The following is a 24,990-nucleotide window of genomic DNA, read 5'->3' as shown; positions in this document are numbered from 1 at the left end:
TCAAAAAAATCTTTGTATGTGGATATTCTATATAAAGAGCCAAGGCGATAGCATTTTGCAGGTATGTCTTTATTTTCTCCATACAAGAAAAAGATCTTTTAGCTGAAGCAATGTACACAGCAATAACTGCATTGGGCTATGGTAGCTTGGCAACTTCTGACAAACGTTGCCGAATATTTAAGTGAAAAATATAATTCAAAAGCTCAATTATCTCTAAAAATTTTGAATAGTGTTAATTTAACAAAAAGCAATTGACTATTATTTAGTGTTGTCAAGGAGAGAACCCTGTAATCTTTTCATTGCTGAATTTCACCATTGAAATTACGTTCAACGTTTTACAAATTACAAATGTTTATATTTATGCAGTTCCAGGATTCCACAGTTCATAGAACAACAATTCGGCATACTTGCCAAAGCGGTAGAATTAATAACCTCACTGTAAAGCTGTTTGAAATTCCTTTTAGAACGTTGGTTTTAAGCGCCCTTTGGTCTCAACAGCAGAATAACAATTTCATAAGCAAAATCATAGTAAAGATTAGATGAGAATTTCTTTCTGGTCTAGATTTACTGTAAGTAGAAATGCTAAAACATTAGCAAATAATAAATCGTCAGATGTTTAATATTCAAAACAGACTAATACAAAGCTGAACTAACTTGATCAGCAGCGCAAAGAAGTCAAAAAAGCCATAGAATGAACAATTTTTGTAAAAAAGCTTGTGGACTATTGACATGATCACTCATTACAGATGAACCATCATATTTAGCGCTACCCACAATTAAAGTTTAATGGTTCTCCATAACTATGAAGAATACCTTTCACAACTTCACTGATGACACTTGATCTAGATCTTGCTCAAAGGCACTTGATCTAAGATGACATCCCTAAACTTTAACTTGAAACATTTTTACAATCTCACACCCACTATTCATCGGAATAATAGCACTAAGGCGAGATTTTGCAGGATAATCAGTTTATTTATCGTGAAAACAACAGGGATTACAGCCCCTGCTCACCCCTTCAATAATCAGGTCTTTCCAAAGTTTAGCGCGCGTACCAAAACATTTCAACAATTCTCTACATTTGCCTTAAGACTGTTACTCGACTTATCATATCCCCTAAATGTAAATCTTTCTTAGCTTAATTTGAGAGCATCGCCATTATCTGTTAACATTTCTCTGCTTTTCCCAACCTCTTTATAGTAAGTTGCTAATATTTCTCATTTCGCACTCGAAAACTGAGCGTCAACACTTTCCGGAGAATCAAACATCTTCCGCTACCTGTAATCCTCCATATAAGATTTCGCCTTCTCATGTTTCTAACAAATGACAATTGGGCAGTTAATAAATATCATAACAACTATGTTTGTTACGATATTTATTAACTGCTCAATTTAAAGACTTACCAGATTAAAACAATAACCATGATTACAAACTGCCGCTCATCCAATTTCTCTTTGAATGGTGGACTAATTAAAGAGATACGACTATAACTTTCCCCTAAATATAACTTAATTTTCAATGTTCATGATGCTGAAATATTCGTGTTTGCATGCACGCTGGGTACATATGTATGTTAGTTTTGTTTTCTATCTATAAATGGTTAGAAAAACAACATGGAGTTGCATAAACTATTTGAGAAATTTGACTTGCTGACAAAAAATGTTGACTAATCTCATTTTTAAACGGACTGCCATTTGTTTACCAAATAAAATTACATAAAACAATTTGAATCTTTTTTGAAAGTTAAAATTAATTGCAGTTTCCTCAATTTCATTAAGCATGCCAAAAATAACCTTTTGCACAGTAAAAAATATGCCTTTATACAAAATTTATTTCTCTTATAGATGAACAAAGTTACCGAAAGTCGAGGCCAATCACTATGTTTCTACTCGTTCAGAGGATTTGTATTTTTAAAACATTTTATGGTTCCCTCCTCACCAAAAGCTAAAAACCATCATACGTTTAAGCAAATGCAAAGTCATTAGCAGATCTAGGTGTTAGTCCAATACTACAGTAGCAAATCCAGGGGCGGGCAGTGAATTATATTTCCATTTTGAAATACTTTGGAGCAAATCCTACTTGGAGTATTTTAGTCTTAAGTAATCCTTAGAAATTTGTAACCAACAGTGTTTTTTAAAAAATTCTTTGAGTTTAAAATAAACTTTTATAATTTGTTTTGAACGAGCCTAAATCCGTCACTGCAGTACTACTCAATTTAAATTTCAAAATACCTTCAAAACAACACAAATGGTTATAAAATGAGAAAAATATGAAATCTTACCAATTGACTTAACTCTAAATTGTTTTTAAGTGTAAATACTTGCAATAATGCGAAACAGTAATTGATATTCACGTATTCTAGATCCTCCATTCCATTCGTTACGGATATTTTCAACGCATATGTGATTTTTTTAAAAATCGTGTGTGTTAAGAAAGACTTTGAGCATAAATGAAATGGCGTATTAGCTTTGTGCTTTATTTCGCATTTTCACATCACGACTACACGCCACTACACGTAATAATTTGTAATGAGTCGTCTAAAAAATAAGGAAGTCACTTTGCAAAGCAGTCAGCCGTCTTTTTTCGACAACATTTGAGTTCTTTTACGCATCGCAGCTCATTGCAGCTTGCCCCATTCAATTGCGTAATGAAGTAGTTAGGTTGAGTGCACTGAGCCCAACCCTCCTTAAAAGAAGGTTTGTTCCAGTCTGTGTTCTTTACGTAGCAATCTCCATATGACTTTGGACCATCCTTTGGCTTGCAGCACTTAGCAAATTTCATATAACCATCGCGCGACTGTTGTATTTCTGATAAGAAATATCCAGATGGGCATTTCCATTCTTTGCCACTTTAAGAAAGAGAGACTCTATTTAAATTTCTTGAGCAAAATAAAACTGACACAGCAGATTATTCGAACTGCACTATGAAATGTTCGCCAAACAGTTAAACATTGATAGTTGTATCTCAATAACACTAATAAGTTCAAACGAAATTCGATCAAATGAACTTTACTGCTTCAAAGCAGACACATGTTCAAACACAAGCGTCGAATTTTGATTTTTGAGCTTAGACGATTTAAAGGGTCAAAAAAGACCAATTCATTTTATGTGTTAAAGTATATAAAGTATTTTGCTATTGTTGATGACTTTTTTTGCAACTAAAGTTGGTGAAGCTTGCATCAGCTATACAGCTCAAACATTCGTGGTTGCAAAACAGCAGATGTAAAAATAATACATGAACGCTTCTGTTCCAAAATAGATTTGTCCTGTGCTAAGAATAGATACACAGAGCATACATGTGGGTAGCCTGAATTTACATCCTATAAATAAATAGCACTAAAAATTGAAATGAACTGATAAAACACCGACTAACTAATATTATATATATTTGAAAGTTATTCTTTAACTGTCACAATGACTCAAAGACTGCATTGCCTGAAACGAAAAATAGCTATAGGAATACAAAGTATTGGCATTTGTTCATGACTAAGCGGGTTGTGATAAGGCACCTAAAATGATATCGCACTCTATTTGAATCTTATAAAAATGATTTTACTATACTCCTTAGTGAAGGCTTTGAACTACTAAACGTGCTCGGGATGCGTTTGGAAAGTCAATGCCAACTTCGGTTATAAATATCTTTCGTGCTTTTACAATTATATCTTATTAAAATTTGTTTAAGTTTTTCTAAGCGTGTCAGAAAAACAAAATAGTAGTGATGTTATTAAGAGGTCTTACAAGATTTAACCATAAATTCCTTGTATAATTGAGAATAAAAACTATTTTTATGCCAATAACTTTAAAACATTTGACAAGAGTGTAAAAAATCCCTCACTTATCGTGTAAACTCCAACGTAAAACGCATGTTTACAAACAAGGTACTATTATACAACTAAATCACTCTTGCCAGAATAATTTTGTTCAGGGCCGTAGCTAGAACGCTGATTGGGGAGTGTACATTCATTTATTCAGTTGTGCCCCACTGGTTTCTTTAGAAAGCCAAATAATTTTCAAGAGAAGTCAGTCGGGCACAACTGAATATATGAGTTACTAGCTACGGCCCGATTGTCTTTGAATTTTTTCAATAACGTTTTGATACAAGACTATATAGCCAACGATTCAGTTCTGATTGTGATTAACCTATGTGTCATCTTTGAGTGGGAAATTCTTGAAAATAACAACTATTTTATTTTTTTCACTGCCCACATCTTGACAGCATGGTATCATATGTTTAAACTCATCGTTGTTTTTTACGTTCTGTTAAATCTACACCAATTATTGATTATAAAAACTCGAACGAAAAATTTATATATGCTGGACATTTGCCTTACCATAGCGCTGTGTCCTGAGTGTGAGATAATGAATGCGTGTTCTTGAATTGCAATCTTTGTAACAATGATAAATATTTCTTTTCCATCAGACAACAAAGACAGATGAATTGCAAGTCAAGAATGAGTTCCAAACTGATCTTAATACAAGTGCATCATATTTCTTGTATTATACTCAGAAACGAGGTATAATTGATGTTTTTTGTAGTCTGAAAAGTGCACACCTTATACTTGTATAATATTTGAGCTGTTTAGTTTTGAAAGCTGTCCGCAAAATGTAGGAAAAGGATTACATGTACAAAACAAACAATGTTTTTATTTATAGAAAATTCCATGGTTCACGCTAAATGCAAACCGAAAATGAAGATCAATGATATGATCAGTAATATGGATACGAAAGGGATCTACTTTTTCATATTATAACATGGGGGTTTGCATGCATACAGGCTGTACCCACTAAAATAGATGCTCTCATGTGAATAATTGGCATGACGAAAGAAAAAACATTGCAATCTGTCAATGTATAATTTTGGCGGCGAAAGTTGATGAAACGTTTATGCAAGAAAAAATGTAAATTAATAAATTACCTGTTAGCTTTAATAATTTTACTTATTTCAACACACTTTGGTTGACTATAAAAGCCATTGTCTCAACATCGATGTTTGCCTTTCATTGAAGAAGTGGAAGAAGTGTAAAAGATCCATCCGGATCTTGTATGTTTTCTGTATATACCCGTCATATAGTAATTGTTTGGTTTGCAACTTATCCAATTTTCATTGTTCCAAAAGACATGACAATTACTTTTTACTAGAAACGTTAATGAACAATAAAGTGTCAGTATATTAGAGCATCAAAAGATTCAGTTTGTGATCTATTTTAAGTAACAAACATGGCAGCAAGATAAAAGTGGGATATTTCAATATTCTTGTACCTCAACATTTGCTTTACATTCAAACAAACACTGTGTAGGAGAAGGGACATTTTTTGTTTACAATAAGGAGTTCTGTACTAATTGAAACTAAAATGTTTTAGTTAAATAGCTAATAGTGAGATTTATAAAATTTTAAATTGTTGAACATAAATCGTTGATATTCTTGTTCTTTTTACCCATTTATGAATATAGGTTAGCACATAAAAAAAATTTAAGGATCGATTACATGAGGTGAGTTGTCCTACTTAAACGGGTCAGCTCGCCTAGCCGAGACGAGTGAAAAATTGCAATAACATGAAAGGTTTTGACTCGCACGGGAGAGCAATTTTGACATAAACAAATTAGTTGCGTAGCTTTTTTGTTTATGAATTGTAAATCTACATGGATGCATGTCTGTTTTTGTCGACTTTGCTGGACCAAAATCACCATATGCATTATTTTGATACTTGTGAGCTCACACTTGATACAATGCTTCACAGCATACATCGCTCTAACGTCTATGTCAATTTAAAGTTTTAAACTGACCAATAAACGCACGGGCGTGTCGAATTTCTTTGCCCACTTTGCGAAATTCACGATAATTGATTTTGTCAATCTCTGATTATGCGAAAAAGTTGAAAACCAATTACAACACTATTACAAATAAACACAATAATTACCTTTAGTTTTGCATCGTCTTCCTGTAAATCCATTAGAACAACAACAATGAAAAGACGTATTTACAAATTTACAAAAGCCACCATTCAAACATGGATTAGAAATGCACGGAGATACACCTAGATTAATAATGAAAAAATAGTATAACAACCAATTTGTATGAAAAGCGTAAATATGTTACGCCAATGATCGTCTGCGCATGCGTAAGTTCGAAATTTATTACTTAGCGCGAAAATATTCGCAAGTGGAAAGCCGAATATACGCTTGCACTTTAAAAAAAATGTGTGGAAATATTCATAAATGGCCCTTTAAAAACATTGGCGCTGTTTGGTTGAATGCTCAAAAATTTCATGTATCTATAGCTTTTATTAGCTAGATTAGAATTGCGTGAACTTTTGTGCAGGCTGCGTGGTTCACGCAAAAATTAAAAACTTAACAATATGAAATCAAATTTGTCAACAATTTGTATAATTTGCTATGCACATACAATACTTAAGTAGTTGGTAAAAATTTTACTTGTTCTTGAAAACAAAATTGTAGAAACATTTGGGAAAATATGGGAATTGCTTACATAGAAAAACGGCAATTTTGCCTGCACTTGCCACCCAGTTTCTAAAGATTTTGGTCAAAAGCTAAGTTTTTGTTGTATACTAATTTTTAAAGTGAAAACAGGCAACAACATAAATGAACAAAATATTTACTTTCCCAAACAAATATATGAATGAAATAGTTAGAAATTTCTTAGAAAAATCCCCGCGTACTATGCTATTGATTCCATATTACTTATAGTGTAAGTATTAAAAAAACATCGTAAAAAAAAGCCTACAAAGACGCCACATTTCAATAAAATGAAGTTCTTCTTTTTTAATAGCTGCTTTCTATTTTGGATAGTAATCTAACAACTACATTAAAAAATATATAAAAAAAAAATTGTCTAGTTCAAAATGAAAATAAAATTATTTGTTTTGTTAGTCGTTAATATGAAAAACAAAAAATACATGAATTATGCATCATATTATTTTGTTAAATTTAAACACAAAAACACACAATTTTTAGGCCTTGTCCTCACGTATACGTTTTCATTTGAAAACAAAACTTTTCCCTATGCGTTTATTAAAAGATTTTTGTTCACACGTGGCGTTTTTATAGCATTTTTGTTCTCCACACGAAAACGATTAATCGACTTCAAAACGATGCCTCGGCTCATGGCGCATTTGTTGTTTTAGGCTGAGCTCGTAAACAAACATCAAATTACCGCAAAGTACTTCGATTTCCCTTTCATTCTTCTTCCATCACCATCCGACTGACAAAGTTGTCCTTCCAAGCGCTGGTACGTCCAGATTTTATTCAAAAACGCCGTCTTCGAAGAGATTGACTTCGTTTCAACTGCCCATGATTAGAAAACTCTGATACTAATGATTATATAATTTGTCGCCTTTTTTAAAAATCATTTATATTCTGGAAAAGCGCTAATTTCATTTGGAAGAGCTTTTTGATGTTTGGAATTAGACCTAAAATTTTAGAAAATAAAAATGCTTGTCGATTCGCTCAAAAGCGCTGACCATTATATATGACGTAAGCGTTGTTATCTTTCCCCACGTGTACGATTGTGTTGCGTTTTTTAAAGTTCTACTCTTGAATGCGTTTTCAAATAATTATGTTTTCAATAGGTGCCAGCATCGGATACGTGTGGACGGCTTCCGTATACGCGTGGACGGGCTTTTATTGAATTGCTTCATAACTTTACTGTCTAAACACACATGTCATCAATCTCCATAGACTCTCATTTTAAAGCGAGAAAAATAAAGAATCTGAAGAAAACACAAACGTCGCGAAGAAAGCGAAAGTCTATCTACCGTATGTTAACAACAGATTACGCCATGTTCACGTCATCTTAAGGCCAATCTATGCTTTGTGCGAAACGTGTCACGCGCTATCGCATGCCACTGACGTTAGCTGCGCGCGCCCGTTTAAGCTTTTATATTTGACACGAGGAAGTCGTAGCAAATTGTTTTTTAAACGAACCGTTTGAAACAAACCACACGAAGTATCCGTCATCATGTTTACCTTTAATATGGAATCATCAGGATGAGCTGCGCAACAAAGCGACAAAGCGTCTGCAACGTTACAAAATTTGTCGTGCACGCGACACGCGCGTGGTAAATGCGCACTTCCAATTCCTCCGTATGTACGTCATATCTTTTGCACGACGCGTCGCGCGCCTTTTTTCACGTTAAAAGTTATTAGCATAAAGTCTAAAGAGACTTGTTAAATCTAAATCTGTTCATTATCCAACAGTCGACAACGTATTATTTCACTTTCAAAAAATGCATTATTCCTCACCAGCGCTTGACGTGGAACTAAACGGAGCTGTTCTTGTTCCATATAAAGAAAGACGAAGTCTGATTAAGGTACCTAAAACATAAAATTTCATTTGGCTTAATCTTTTCATTTCAGCTCATGGACTGTAAGATTACAAATTGCTACATTTAACATTCACTAAATGTTTACCTGGCTTGGACGGCCTGATCTTAACATGCGGAAATCAAGCAAGAGTTAGAAAAGCGAGCGTAACACAAGCCGAAATCGAGTGCTTTGCACCACTTTTCTTAACTCGAGCGACATTCTCAGTGTTTGGATTAGGCTATCTAAGCATTTGAAATCGTTTAGTAAATGTCTTTATAAAATAGCAACCAGAGGACAGTGTGGTAACTGACACCAGTTTCGATATCAAAAATGATTGAAAATTTTGAGTTTCGATATAATTTTTGATACCAAAATTTAGTTTTTACTGTTGTTTGAATTAGACGCTAAATAAAAATATTGAATTGCAAGATCTATTAGACTTATTAATTTGCCGAGAAAAGGGGTATAAGTATTCCACATTTCCGGGTTATTCGATATTGATACCGCGTTTTAACTATCGCTGGTATCGAATACCCTGTACTCGGTATCGCTTAGCACTAACGACAACCCTAACACAAAAGCTATATCCTCTTATGATAAAATGAAGCCAATATGGCGGCTATAGAATGATTTTTTGTAGGTATAAACACGAGTGTTGTGTGCGTCGATTGTCATGAATATAAAAAAAAAACAACCGTCATGTTTTTAACATTTCGTATGAGTTTTACGTTTGAAGACATTGAATATGTCGTGTTTTTGAACTTTACGATTGTTATGTAAAATAATTTTTAGTCACATATTCATTTTTCTGAAAAATAAGTCGTGATAACGGAATACAGCAACAAGCAATCAGTTGATCTCAGTTACATGACTCAAGAGCTTTGGTTTTTGGTCAAAATACAGACTTAGTAAATACTAAATTGATCAAAATTATTGTACAAGTAAGATATAAGGAAAAAAGACACTACATAGTTTGTTTTTTCATCAAATTTGCTGTGGACAGTGAGAAAAACAATGTTTTGAAAACACCATGGTTTTGCTTATATTGGAAACTTCCCCATTCATCAAAGAGTGCCCAAAATTTACATGCTCTTTAAAAGCTAGCAGCAATTTCAATAAAATAAAGCTTGGTTTAGCTCAACAAATGAAAGAACAAAACTTCTATTAAAAAAGTAGTTTGCACAATTTAATCTCAATTAATGATATTTTATGGGCAAACCCATGCAAACTTGAAAAAAGTTTGATTAGATAGTCGATAGTCAAGTTTGATTCAGATAGTTTTTGTAACCGTTAATTACAAGTTTGTTGTTATGTATATCAATAAAAGAGAGCTTTAGCAAGAGTACGATTACAACAACGAGTACGAAGTTTGACCGTGTAAGGGAATGGCACGAGGAAGTTTGCTGTCTTTGTCGCTTCGTCAAAATTTAGTTTTAGCTATAAACTACAGAATGAACCTTTTTATTGTGAAAAACACCAACGTTTGCGAAGCAGCTACGGCTCCATTTGTCTATAATCATATCAACTAAACGCTAATACTGATTTTGCGAGAACATAAGACTCTTTAGAGCGAAAAATCTTCACTACTTCAAATTTTATGTACGGTATATTCATGCTATTTTATTGTCTGTTCACCGTTCATTTTGCGTACGAAATACATGAAAGTTTTCAAGGACATATTTTTCTTTTAAATGTACATGGGCGCTCAAAAAAGTTCTAAAGTAAAGCATAGATGCTCGAAAATAGTACTGTAAATTAATGTCTTAAAAAATGAAAAAACATATGTACTTTCTCGGCTTAAAAAATTTATCGTAGTCGTGACTACTAATTTTTCACAAAACATCTTACTCAGACTGATGACGGCTACGTGTTGTTGTTGTCGCAACAATGTTTTAGCGCCAAAATGACGTAATTCGTACTCGTAGTCTTTGTTAAAGCTCTCTAATGTAAACAGCTACGTTCTTTGCAAATAAAATGGTTTTTGAAGTTCCCCGAGTGCAATAGACGAATCATGTTCCCGATTTATGGCGATACATGCAACATTGGACATTCGATCTTCCCTCATTTTGCTATGCAAATCAGCTACTAGATGCAGTTAACGAAAGACGTACAACGTTGAAACTTATTTGCTTTATTTAACGTAACTATATATATTGAGAAATGCGTAACTTCATTGTTACGTCACTGATTAGTAAACGTATATGACTCCAATTAAATAAGAATTGTATGAATTTTCATAAATATCAAATATCGTACATGGCAATCTATTCTTAACTTACCTGTGCCTTTTCCAAAATTTTCAAGTTCATTTTTCAGTGAAATTTTCCAAGATCCTGTTGATGGCTCACCCCAAAAATGAACACTCAATGTACTTAAATTGCTTAATCTTTTGTTACCAACCAAGGCGTCCATAAAGCGTGGACTCATTACTTTTGACACTGTACCACTTGGAGACTTAATGTAAGCACCAAGGACACCACGTTTAAAATACGTCAGATCAAATGTGGCAACAACATGTTCCAGAAAGTTTATAACTCCATTACCACACGTAGTTTTGTTGATCAGTATATTAAAGGTTGTCTTTCCTCTTCTGAAATAGATACTTTTCTTAATCTATTTAAGAGGAGTTGTGTAGAAATTATCTGTATATCACTCGCTATATATCTTAAAATCACAACTACATTAAAAAAAAACTTACAAAATTTGTTGCGGTCCAAAGCTTACTTCACATTTTAATTGTTCTGGTAGCATATTGCTTGATTTTTTTGCCATTCTTAGAAACAAAGATGCATCCAAAAAACCAAAGCCAACTCGTTCACTAGCTTGAAAATAAAATAAATTAAGTTTCTTTTGCAAACATTAAAACTTTGCACTTTAGCAGATTAGCTATAACAGTGAAGTTGCTATTGCTCGTTAATTTCGTAATGTTTTATAAAATTATGTGTTTCCTGGCCATGAAAATTAAGGCTCTTGTAAGGAAAAGTAGTGATGTTCTAAACGATATGGTAGGATAATTTGAAGAGCTAGCAAACCTAAAAAACATTGTATAAAACAATACAATACTGATGTAAAACTTTGTTGTGGGCTTAAAAAATATTTTTTTGCATTATCGTATTAATAACCGTTGTTAATATATGGTCAGTTAAATCCAATTTCATGTAAAACGTGGATACCAAAAAATGATTTCATACAGGCAAATCGGTTATTTGATATGAGTAATAATACAAATCATGCCATCAATTGCTTATAAACGAAGCCGTAAACGCTTTAAAACAAATTGAAAACAAGATATTAACCGTGTTACAATGAAATAAAGATAAAAAACCTTTTTTCCTTTTAATGGATATTCTGTTTCAAATTATTAGGTTTTTGTTTACCATAAAACAGAATAAGACAAATAAGGTTGACATTTTATAGATCCTTGAATTTATCGTATTTGGGAAGACAATTACATCCCAAACATTTAAGATTTGACTACAATACCGAATTTACTCAGGATATTTCTCAGTTGGTCGTTGCTATAAAACTATGAAATTTAAAACTTTGAAAACTTTAAAATTTTGCTAAAACTATGAGACTTAATTGACTTATCCTCTTGAGTTCGGAATGTTTCTGGAAAAACAATATTGCTTTAAAAAGCCCCCACGCGTTTCAGGTTGTTTTTGGATTGCGTATTAGGTGGATTCAAAAAGTTGAAAGCTTGAAGCTCGAGGTTTAAGGCAATTGTTGCAGACAAAGCTTTGTAGCAACAATTATTTGATTAAAATGGATTACTTCATGGCTGGTCAATGCAAACGAAATAACCTTTTTACTATACGAGTATTGAATTTTAGGGGCTGTTTACATGATCCCGGCTAACTGAGTTTCAGTGAGGCGTGAAATGATTTCGAGGTATTGAAAGGAATGAAATTTGAAGCGTAAAAATTACAACTGCTTATTAAGCACCACAAGTCATTTGTGCAGTACTTCTCAAATTAGACCAAATTGGTTGTTGCAATTTTAAATGTTTTGTGTAGTTATCAAACCAGAATATTGTGAAATTGCCAGAGAAGATTTATCTGATCATGAGTATTGAATCGTTCCCATTTGCCAAAATCACTTAACGCTTGACTTAATCCCGGCTACCCGGGCTCATGTGATCAGCCCCTTAAATTAGAGTGAGATATGTCGCTAGACACAATTCTAACGCTTTAAAACAATCACCTAATTTGCATAAAAAAATACAATATACACACATGAATTGTTCATGTTGACAAACTAGTTTTTCTTTTCTACCGTTTTTGTCTTAACAATATGAAAAGCAATTCCACTTTTAGGAAGCAACTAGTTTCATTTTATACGTTAATTATCTTTTTACTCTCGGACGAAAGCGTAATAAACTCGCTTAAATAATCATTCTTGAGGGGAATATTGTCCATGTTTCGGAATTCTTGTTTCGACTGTGAAAATTACTGAAGAAATCAAATTTTCTGCAGTTTTTTTATCATTTTCCTAAAATTTATATTGAATTCGCTTATGGATTGCGTTTCGGTAATTTGCAAAGTCATTAATAATTGAAATCAAAAAAGTTTGTTTTTGTGTTTTTTGATTTTAATGCTGTCCACATAAGCGATAAAACTTGATATGCATTTTGTCACTGATGAAAAATATCGTATATCCAATCAGAATGCAGATATGGTGTTTTTCACTAATGAAGAAAATTGTAAGTCCAATCAGATACTTGGAACTTTTAGGCATATGATTTTTATCACACCGCTTTGTTACGCTTAAATTCAATAGTCGTATAATAAACTTGAATACTGCTTTAATATAAAGCATACATCTTGTGTCTAAGCGCTGGGATCATACTTAAATAAATCAGATACACTGCATGCTGAAAGCGTTAGGAAAGAAAAAGAAAGAGTTGAGCCGAGAAGGATCGTCCAGAAAGTGTGGATAAGAGTGGATCGTTGCAATTGACATTTATTTATTAGGGAAGTAGTGATTAAAAGCGTTTAGTAATCCATGGAATGCAATACTTAAACGGCTAAAACTTTGAATTTTAATAATTAGATTCAATTGCTGGGGCATGTTTTTTACATTATTACCACCACGTTAGCAAGCAAATAAAAAAATCAATCGTTCGAAACGTCAAAGAAAATTATGACAAGTTCATGCAATGAAATATTTTGGAAATGGTTAAAGCAAAGATTGATTCAAAAGCGCATTCCGTTGATGAAGACGTGCATGAGGTCGTGTTGAAGCGTTAAGTAGAGAGAGATTAAATTAAAAGGCTTGTACGTGTTTTACTAAATGTTTTGAATAAGTAAAATATTAATGTTGTAAAATCAGGCTTTAATTATTGGATACCATTTTATGTATGTAATGAGAGGCTTTGTCATTGATATGATGACAGCAGATATGAGTATAGGGTGGTTGCATTTGACGTCAAAGCGGCCATGTTGTGGGAGCACATCAAAGTGCCGATACTAAACAGAGCATAAAATTAACATTAATTCTTTTCACTATATGACATTTCCTCCAACATGGTGACCGATGTAAGCACCCAATAATCATGAAACTGACCTTCGAAGTGGCGTCCCAATAATTAAGACATTGACTATGCCCGTTTCAAACGTCGTATTTTACAAAAGCCGAATGCAATTAAAACAAAAGATAATGTGGCATTCTATTTCATTTTATGTTGTCTTTATTGCATTCGCCTCATGTAAAATGTAACGTTTGAAACAGACCTACAAACAGATTGCAAACCCTGCACATAACTTTGCCTGAGTGTGCCAACTTTAGCTTTTACTGATTTCGATTGTGAAATTTTGCAAAACAAAAGGCGGAAAAAAAAATTTCTCTTACCAAGAAATCCTGCCGCATTATACTTTTTCTTTACACTTTTGTGAAGAACATCAACTTTGCTTGACCTTGCAATTAAATGCTGAACATCGCGCCATGTTAACAGTTGTCTAAAAAAATAATCGAGGTTTCTCCACATTTGGCTAATGCTGAACACAAAACAAGACATGGGTTAAGGCTAGTTTTTAAAGCATTCCGAGTTATGCTTTAACACAAAAATAAGAAATCATCTAAGATTTGATCATTTGTACTTCATTGCTAAAGTCGAAAATACTTGCACGGCATAAAGTTAAGTCAATACATGATTACAAATAACAATAAAACTCGACTCTTGATCACAAATATGCATGACAATATTTTGGGGATGCATCGCTTATCTAACATCATGCAATGCACAGAAAATTCAAAATAGAATAAGAGTTGGCCTGTATACAAGGAGTAAATTGTGTTCATGTCTCTAAACATAAACAGCTGTTTTTACACATACGTTATTAGCAGTCTTTTTGACTATTGTCACGTTGCAATCCATAAAATTTCACAAACTTTCTTGGGATACTCAGTTCTTTGAACGAAGTATGAAATATTTTCAAGAATGAAAGAACATCGACTAAATGAGATTTACAAACATTAATTTTTACTTCTACGACGTACTTAGCTTGGAGAACAAGTGCTATTATTCCAGATACCATAGCACTAGCAGCTGACGTTTGGCCAAATGTAGAGCTGCAAGATGTGTTACTAGAAGATGAGGCAGTTACCTACAATAGAACAGAATTATTATTATTATTATTAACATTATTATTATTATTATTATTATAATTATTATAATTATTACTATTATTATTATTATTATTACATGTTTGTAAATGTAGATCGTGCAGGTTGATAAAGTCCTGAGAAGGACTGTTTTTGTTGTTGTTCACTGACGTTTCGACAACCTTAGCGGTAGTTATCTTCAGAGTCAAATGAGGAGTAAACGTCAGGTTAGCCGTATGTATGGTCGACCGCTACTGTTCATCAAGAATGTATAATGCATGTAGGGAAGCATAGTTTTTGTTCTTGTGAAGATGCGAAGAAAAGGTCTAAAAAAAAGTCTAAAAGATTCATTGATCTGATGGCCTAAAATTAATTCAGCAATTAAAAGAATCGCAAAAGATTGCAGTCATTGTCAAAGGACACAGCATGCCTCAAAATGCAGCCTTACACTCATGACAGTTATGCTCAGTATATTCATGTCCATTTTGAAGCGATAATCTTTTTAGTGGTCGTGGATGCATATTCAAAATGGCTTAAGGATTATTAAAGCATTAAAGCACAACAGCACTCAAAATCGTGAAAGCCTTGCGATCTGTTTGTCCTTGAAACAGGATGACTAAAAAACTCATCAATGATAATGGACTATTGATGACTGCTAAGCAGTTTCGTATGTTTCTTAGAGAAATAGAGTTTATTATACTACAAAGGAGCCATATCAACTAGGAACGAATATGTTGAAGAAAGATTCGTTCAAACGTTCAAACGCTCAAACATGTTAGTATCAACGAAGAAAGACACGGGCATTACACAGTTGGATATTGCAAATTCGTAATAAAATTACAGAAACACCCCTAAGTTATTTAATCTATAAATCACACATTTCTTATATTAAGGTTTTGTTTTACTTCTTTCATATGAGGAGGAGAGGGGGTAAATTTACCAACAAAGGGAATGCTTCCCAGGAAACTTGGCTCGTAGGAGGAAAATTTTTAGAAGGAGGGGACATCTTTCCTGTGACACCAGCATATGGCAAGCATGCTAGAGACAAACAAGCAACTCAAACAAAACCAAAAGGAGCTATTGCTGGTAATAGTTGCTAACTCTTCATTCCACGAGAGGCGACTTTCAAAGATTATAAAGGGAAAGAAAAGTGGATTCAAAGAATTTTACAAGTTCAAATCTACTATTATATTGCCAGTTTAAGGACGCCTCGAATTTTATCTAGATTTGTTACTTAGTTCTGACAACCACTTCCTTACAAATTTTATCACATGAATAGTTTGCATAATTGCATTCATCACGAGATGGCTGATCAATAGCAATATTTAGCTTCACGCAATTCCCCCTTTTTGTGAGCACAATCACATTTAGAGGAAATGTTGTCAACATTTAATGTTTGCTACGTTTAGCTCTATTTCGAATAAAAATTTATTCCAATAAGAAGCTTTTTATGATATTTATCACATATTTCATGTAATATAAATAAAATAAACAAATATAAATGACTGCATGTTATAAAATTTATAACCACATACCAGGTTATCAGAGAAAGCAGCTGTCATTATTGCACTGCAACTTTCAGAGGTAACATGTGGTCTACCATTTGAGTAAACAGCAGCAACAGCGATTGTATGAATATTATTTACAAATCCATTAAACGCGCAGTTGTCACCAAAAAAAGCTCCATTCCCTGCAGAGAATACGTAAATTGAGCCTCGACCATTTCTCCCCTAAAATTATGTTGAAGTTATGTAAAGAGGCTTTTTCAAACAGAATCAAGACTACAGTCTCGATATTTGTCACCTGCCAGACAGTTTCTAAGATTTTTGTCTTACTTGTGCTTTAGAAGAAGTTATATGGGTGACTTTTTTGTTCAGTTCTATTGATCAATTTAGCATATGACTTCAAAAAAGTTTTATTTAAATAACCTTTTACAATTAGCTAGATGAAGGTAAGAATTACCTAGGATGATAAATCGAAATGGCTAAGCGATAACTTAATTTTATGTTGTCATATCTATGAAACAAAGTTTTGTAAATTTGACAGAGAATATTTTTCGATATTTGCGTTGATTATTTTTGAAAGAGAAATTGAATCGCATAACTGCATCTTGCTTTTAAACGCCATTAAAAAATTTTTGTTGTGAACAACCAGAGAAATAACTATACATCATGAGAGCTGAAAATCAATTTCTGCCGTGGCGTCCGATATAGTCAATTTTACATGTTTGTTAATGTAGATCGTCCAGGTTGGTATAGTTCTGCGATGGACTACAAAAACAAGAATAAAAACAATCCTTCTCAAGACTATACCAACTTAGACGATCTACATTTACAAACATGTAACGATACTCCCGGGCTCAAAACCATTTACTTTAGTAGATGATTTTCTTACAGCGCTTTTTTTTGCCTGTTTTTTTATTTTAGAGTGTTTGTTTTATGCAGCAGTAAAAAAGCACGTTCCCACAAGCTGAGAAAGAAAACATAACGAGTAGCTCAATTAGTTATCTTACTTTAGTAACCCCGTTCTCTAAGGCTTGCTCTGTCAAAGGTCCAGGACCTTTGACTACAAAACCAGTATCTGGAGGACCCCAGCTGTTTGAGAAAATATCAATCCCACGACCATTGAACGGAAATAATGCTTGAGCAAGAACTGCATCACTTGGAATTCCAGAATATGTGAACTGAATACCTTGAATTAAAATTGTGGAGAGATTATAAGCTTTTTCAAAAGAACCATCAGAACATGTACAATCTTAATTTCTTAACACTCCTTTCATACATAAGCTTTAAGTACAATAATCACTAAGAAAAAAAACCCAAACAAGATATTATTGATTTTGACATAGCAGTCTAAAAACACAAGCTCGTATTAAATTTGTTATATGTACTTGAGCAGCCTCAACAATACCTGTCTTAAATAGCCAAACAACAACATAAATTTGTCACACAATGTTTTTGGAACAGTCCAATCCCAATTGCTTTAATAAATTCTGATAAAAATTTACCAAAGTACGAAAATAAGGCAACAGAAAAAATTAAAAAATTTTTTTTAATAATAATGCAAACATTTTTTGCAATAAAACTTTAATATCGAGATCAAAAAGTGACAGATTTCACGATCATCATGACTTTTTTAACTTCTATACTACTGAAAAAACGACTCCTTATAATAAAGATAAAGATTTCTTTTAAAAAAATTTAAAAAAATTGATTTCCTACTTTTTTTAACCTGCTATTTTTTTTATTTATAAAAAGATGGAAAGAACTTTTTGGTACCTGCAATTTTTGCTTCAAACGCTATACCAACACCACAGATTCCATTGTTCGCAGCTCCAACAATGACTCCAGCACAGTTTGTACCATGCCTAAAGACAAACAACATTAAAAGCACAGAAGTATGACCGATAGTAATGTAAATCATAAATGCAAATCACAGTGATCTCAATCATCTTATTTAGTTTTTCTTCCGAGAATCAAGCCCTATACTATAAATGTTTAAAAATGAAAATGTCATAACTTTATGATCGTATTCTACAAACATTTCCCAGTAGTTATTTTGTTGAAGGGTTTATCCATCATTTTGTTAATAATGACCTAAGAAACAAACCTATACATGCAACTCAATATCATGTCTCTAAGACAAATTAATTGGCCATTGTCATTCAATAACTAAAGAAAATACGAATAAAGATACAAGGCCTTGTTTAAGTTCATTATAAATTCAAAAAGCAACAATCTTAACAGGTATTGGAAATTATTATGCATTGAATACATTAATTTTATTAGGTTACAACATTTGGACCGGCTGTTTACATGCAGTTGGTTCATGTAAAAATGGACGTTTATATTAGGCCTAGCAGTTCCCTTGAAACATTGAAGAGGGCGAGGGCAGCTTTAATTAAACTTGTAAGATTAATGTGAACTTTCAAGGTAAGGTCAGTAAAGCTTTATTAGATAAGACTTTACTAGTCACTGTTATTTTGAGATGTTATAAAGCTAGTATATTGATTACATCAAATGAAATTTTAAAGTTGAACTAATGATGCTCTCGATCATTTGTATCACTTACTCGTTCCAAAGAAAAAGATTTCTGTCGTCATTTGCATAATTGTAACTTAATGAGGGATCCTGTCGTCAAAAATGAAAAATATATAAGCACCAAAATATCACAAAATAACAATTATGCAGAAGGGCCTTTCAAGTGTGCGCTACGCCTTTGCGTCCGCCATCATTCCAGCAAGATACTTAGGGTTTTTTACTTGTTTCCAACCACTGCAATTACATGATGTCCTTTCTGCACGATGAAATCGAAAATATTTCTAAATAAGTAATGCTGTTGGGTCATTTTAGTGGTTGGGAATAAGTGAAAAGCCCTAAATATATTGCTGGAATAATGGTTAAGGACAAAACATTAGAGGTTCTGTCACGAGTGACCCTTCTGTTATAATCCATATTCCGTTACTTTACTGATAAGATTCTTAGAACTTTATTTGTCTCATGGAGCTTATTAACTTTTGTAACTTTTATACACTCTTTTATCGCATGTAATTGTTTAAACCAATGATGTTTACTTTATTTTGATTGTATATTTAATATTAACAATTAGTAATAACAAAAAGCGATATTTTTTACTCACATAACGTCCATAAAACTCCCGATGGGTGAATCTCAAGCCAGAATCAACGACTGCAACAGTTATATTTTTACCTGTGTATCCTGCCTTCCAGACGTTACTCACTTTATGATCGGCAAAAGTGTACCCTTTCTGTAAAAGTAGTGATAAGCAGAAATAGGCAAGTTTATGACAATTTTAACGAGAAAAAAACTATCCATGATAATAATCACAGTAAATTTATTGCAATTTAATTTTGTATCATGCATTGAAGATTTTAGTGGAGTGCAATATACGTATTATTAAAAAAATATTTTCACAATTTATTGTTTGGTTTAGATATTATTTTGTAAATTTTAGATTACGAAAAGTTAGAACACGTCTCACCAAAAAAACTAGATTATTACTTCACATCGTTATTATTGGGGCCTTAGCGTTTCTCATTTAAATTAAGTACTTTCCAAAGCAGTCAAATTAATTTTTGTTTTTTCTATACTCCAACAACATTACATCATTGATTTAGATTGAGAGAAGGAAAATTGCCGAGTTAACAATGTTAAAGTTGGCAGATCTATCACATCACGACGTATGTTTTTACACACACCTCAAGGGCAGATCAAGTTTTCATATAAACTTAGTCACATTGTTGCGCCGATGTTTTTAACGGATTCCCTTCTGAGGATTTTTCTTTGAGGATAATTTTAAAGTCTGATTGTTGAAATCTCTGTTTCTGTCGTTTTTTTATTGTAATGATTGCATAATGCTTATATTTAGGTATCAATTAGTTTGATGTTTTAACGCATGCATGGATGGCAAAGGTAACTCAGTTTTAGCCGACATATATTTTAAAATGAATCAATGAAATAAATTATGACGTGTTATGGCGATAGATGTATTGGCTACCTCCATTATGAGCTACGATCAAAGAAACTCCTCTCTTTTTAGGAACGCACTCGCGGATTCTGGTTTACCTCAATGATCCCATACACTAGAGACAGTACTTCCTTGAAAATGCGAATTTCATTTTCTCCGGCTGCAGGTGGTACTTACCTCAAGCACAGCCTGGTCTAAAAGAAGCACATTGACCATGTCATGTCTCATTTAGTCATGCTTTGCTAAATCTTTCGTTTCTTGTTTTTATTTATTCTGGCATTCAAAATTTGTCGGTGATAGTTATTTTGGAAAATATAAACATCGAGATGATCTAGCAAATCATCGTTTGCTACGATGGTTTCAAATTTTAGACAATCCAACTACTCTCTGCAGAATTATAGTGTTCTAAAGTTTTCGTCTTTTTTCATCGATGCATATATATGCATTGTCAATTCTCTCGGTGAAAGATGAGATTGACATATATACTCATCTCGTAACAAGCACTGAACATTGTCAAGCAATCGGTGCTGAATTTTGCACTAATTAATTAAACATTTTTCCAAAAACGAAGGCCCAATAGTCAGCACCATTTGCAGCATTAGGCAAATCAGAAGAGAGATTTAAGCCATCAAATTCATCATAATTTTAGCTCTGCTGACTCTGTGCAGTTTACTTCTGGTTTATGGTGTTTACGGTATGAAAAGAAGCGACCGCATAAAGAATAGTTTTGAACTAAGTAAAAATTCACACATTTACGAGAAATTTGACTACACAGAATTTAACTAAGGTGCGTGCTGAATATGACTTAGTTTGAAGTCGCCTTGACACACCCAAAATTGTTAAAAAATAAGGTCAGTAGGATACTCTAACAATTTTGGTTTCCTATTTTGAATAAGACGATGTTACAAGGTGTCTGAGATGTCCCATTCTTTCATGAAAGTACAGTTGACATTTTACGCTACTGTATTACCAGATGCTCGTATGGGATCAAACGAAAACGAGCTTATCAAAAATTTCAATTGAAGAAAACAGCTTATATTTTGTCCATACAAAACAGTGATGCCAATAATTAAAAGGCACTAACATCCTTCTTTTCTATGCAACGACCTTTTCACTTTTCTATGCAACGACCTTTTCAGCATTTGTATCAGAGGAAAAATGCTGACCAATGGTCATAAGCTTATAAGAATTTATCTTCCTTCTGCATTTTTTTCAAGTACATTCATGTAAAATTTTTATTGCACTGATTTAATTATATTTCATTAGCTTTACCAGGTATATCTGTTTACGCCATAGTGGATCATTGAACAACGATAATCTCTTTGATCTCTCCTTTTTATACCGTTTTTTCAGCTAAAAAGATATCAAAACTTTATAAACTGACATTTCATTTAAATAATCACTACATGCACTGAAAAGTTTGAGCAACCAAATTTTTAATATAACTAAACTTGAAAAAAGTACAAATGAATATGTACAATTGATTCAGTTAAACATTTACTATTAATTCAGTTAGTTAACAAAGCTCAACTATTACTGAGACAGATTAAAGTTGAATTCGATTGACTTCAATTAATACAACATCTAGTGGAGTGGAATTTTTGTTCCTTAGCATAATTTAAAATGTTTAAAAAAAAATCTCGCAATTTTAGTAAAGTTCCTTGTACTTTCTGGCCTCACATACATAATTGGTATGGTAAGATAAAGAAGGAAGCAATTGCAATCTGACAAAAGTGATTTATTTTGAAAGTCATGTATTAAGCTATTCGATATAGGCTTTCGCTACATGTACTATTACGACATGCTAAGTTAATACTTTTACGTTGTACATTTTCATTTCATATAATCGCGTATATCATGGTATTTTTTTGAGAGCAATTAAAAGATTCGTATAAATTTCCAAGATAAGATAAAATATATATTTTCACTAAATTACCATAATACGGCCTATTTACGGTAAGAAGTAAAACTGTATATCTCTCTCATTTTATGGTAATAAATCTTTTTTATACTGGCCTCATCAGCTACAAGTAGATAGTTAAGTCTGGTCATAGAATAGGAATGTACAGTAGGGCCACTTCACTGTGCAACTGGCTGCTGTATATATAATTAGTTTACTAGCTGCCGTTTGCCATATCGTCAATCCCATTGGTCACACAATATAATTTACTGGCTGCCAATATGGCAGTCACATGCGTAATAAGATATGCGTGGCATGTAAAAACTTAAATGGCGTGGCCCTACTGTATGTTCTCTATACTTGGGTCTGGTCAAAACGTTCATACTCTGATAAAATCCGGGCTGGTATATTTTATATGATATGCCCAACGTTTACTTACCAGATTTAAGTGTCGCAGACCATTTAAGCTTTCACGATCATTTTTTTTAAATTGAGTACTATGCACACCATTTTCTTTCTTGTTGGATGTATGACCCTGCATATATAAACTGCCCCTCTTGATGTTAAGAGCTTTAAATTTTTCTTCTTTTCCCTTAAGTGAAAATTGCCATTTTTTTATTTAGTATTTTTATATGACATGATTTTGCAGGCCAAGTAAATTGATTTTTTTTGCGTGAGAAACAAACGATGTATTTGCAACGTTTGAGACAATTCTTCTCGAAGGTAATATACAGCAAATATGTAAGGGATGTGAGAGATCTTTGCTTTGTTAGCACCGCCTTTTGTAGAATTGAAAATTTGAAGTTTAAAAAGGTCACAAATACAGTGGATTTTTTATAGAAACTACCAAGAATAATTGTCGGTAAGCTAACTTAAGTTAGTGTCCCTGGCTAAGAGAATTGGAATTAATTAACGTCAGCTGTCAATTCAAGATGATAAAGTCTTATTTTAAATAAAGAATAAATAAATCAGTTTTTAGGCAATTGTTGAATAAGAACCACACTATAAAACTATAACTTCAACCAAAATTTCAATAAATGATGCTTCGAATTACTTAATGTCGTCTAAGCTGTTTTTTGAAAATTGACTTTTAGGTAAGCCATTACTACCTAGTTGTTAGTGATGTTTGGTGCAAAGTGTGTTGATATTTGTTGTCTTACTAAATTATTTATCGCTAAAGATCGCGCATTGAAAAACGAAATTACTATATTTTTTATTTAAAAGCTAGTATAATGAAATTACAATACCTCACGTTCAACTACCATCGAAATAAAAAGAAAAAGGCATGATAACAATGACGCCAGCTTAACTGTGTTTACAAACATGTTTTTAAAAAGAGTTTGTACGTTGCTCCTTGCTTGCCGATATTGTAAAACATACTTTGAATACTGACTAATAAATGCGACTACTTCTTTTGATGACTTCTTGCTGAATAATCTTTTCATTTGTTTGTTTAAAGAATTAACACAAAACAGACTTGCTGAAGGAAGAAGATTGCTATTTGTTATTGAAATATCAGCATCACTTATTAAGTAAACAGTCCAAGCTAACGAATAATGACGTGCACGGTTTTATTCGTACGTACTGTTGGACAAAAAATCTTGAAAAAATTGAGCCATTAATGGGAGGAATTTCATAATAATTTTAAAGTTAAACGTGAATAGTTAGCATCGACGTATGCATGGATACGGAAGTGAAGCTGATTTACATGCAAAACCATGCAAAATGTTTTATGCATAAATAAAGTTTGTATTATGAATGTCGTAAGTTAAGCTGATCTTAATTACGACAGTTTTATGCAAAATGGACCTGCGTAGACTCATGTGTTTTATTCTGCCAACAATGCTCCAAGGCTATAATTCTGTAACATATTGTCATCTTTATATCTAATCTAACTTGTGAGCTTCTCATTGCCAATGAACAGCGACAGCGATATCTTAAACTCAAAAGTTAAATTTAACAGTACTAGAACACGTATTTTAATAGTTTAAATGTGCATAGACCTTGAGGTGATATAGTTGTAAACATCAAGCGTGCAACAATAGCTGTAATAAGTTCAAAAAATAATCACAAACCGATTTGACAATTTATAGGAAAGGTTATTAATAATGCAAAATACATCATAAGAGATCTGACCGTCATAACCACTTTAAGCAATCGTGTAATGAAATTCATTAACCTGCATGTAGGTGATCGAAACATTCTTCAACAATGTTTTTGTTTTTTACTATATTCATCTATGATATTCATGATAACGAAGGATTTTCATTCAATTTCTACTTAGTAGCTACGTACTTATTCTTAATAGATTTAAAAATTATGATCTTTACAGCGTGACTGCCCTTTTCAAAGACTTTCTAAAAATACATCTTTTCTTCTTCTTAGATTTATGCCTACCACTCTAAAAAAGTCTGTTTATTCTTTTAAAGAAATTGTCTTGAAGAAATGATTGAAGCGGATGAGTACATACCAGCTACAAGCCACAGAGAACAGTTTTGCAGCTGTAGACCTTGATTACTTGAAGAAAGAATTCGTGGCGTAGCTTATAATTCGGTTGACAATCTCCAGACAAATACCCACATGTGTACATAGGGACATAATGGATGTCTTACAATTTTTTGGGACAATTTTTTTGCTTCGCCTGACATCATCGTCCTTTTTTTATTTGACCATCCACAC

At 32.8% G+C, this 24,990-nt stretch overlaps 1 protein-coding gene and 1 long non-coding RNA gene across 5 annotated transcripts; one reads left to right on the top strand and one right to left on the bottom strand.

Moving 5' to 3' along the window:
* Window positions 1–29: 29 nt before the first annotated feature.
* On the top strand, window positions 30–5,183 carry LOC124436813. Its single transcript, XR_006945497.1, has 4 exons — window positions 30–61; window positions 465–569; window positions 4,420–4,513; window positions 4,653–5,183. It is a non-coding gene; the product is annotated as an uncharacterized LOC124436813 (long non-coding RNA).
* Window positions 2,343–23,739, bottom strand: LOC124436810 (neuroendocrine convertase 1-like). Of its 4 annotated transcripts, none has more exons than XR_006945494.1 (16): window positions 23,559–23,739; window positions 22,751–22,903; window positions 21,684–21,764; window positions 19,563–19,691; window positions 18,996–19,054; window positions 18,203–18,291; window positions 17,437–17,615; window positions 16,460–16,654; window positions 14,820–14,926; window positions 14,172–14,278; window positions 11,020–11,143; window positions 10,601–10,911; window positions 8,259–8,330; window positions 5,918–6,034; window positions 4,915–5,134; window positions 2,343–2,848 (listed from the first exon to the last, which is right to left on the bottom strand). XR_006945494.1 is itself a non-coding variant. In XM_046986783.1 (15 exons), the coding sequence occupies exons 1-15, from the start codon at window positions 23,634–23,636 to the stop codon at window positions 4,977–4,979; spliced, it is 1,959 nt and encodes a 652-aa protein (XP_046842739.1). In that variant the 5' UTR covers window positions 23,637–23,739; the 3' UTR covers window positions 4,903–4,976. The 4 variants fall into 4 exon arrangements, 1 of the variants encoding a protein (XP_046842739.1); XR_006945495.1 differs by having other exon boundaries at window positions 10,601–10,908; XM_046986783.1 differs by lacking the exon at window positions 2,343–2,848 and having other exon boundaries at window positions 4,903–5,134.
* Window positions 23,740–24,990: the final 1,251 nt, after the last annotated feature.

The sequence above is a fragment of the Xenia sp. Carnegie-2017 genome, unplaced genomic scaffold (genome assembly GCF_021976095.1).
Source record: "Xenia sp. Carnegie-2017 unplaced genomic scaffold, XeniaSp_v1 HiC_scaffold_16, whole genome shotgun sequence".
Lineage (NCBI taxonomy): Eukaryota > Metazoa > Cnidaria > Anthozoa > Malacalcyonacea > Xeniidae > Xenia > Xenia sp. Carnegie-2017.
The sequence above is the reverse complement of the archived record's forward strand: the minus strand, read 5'-3'. Positions and strand labels throughout refer to the sequence as shown.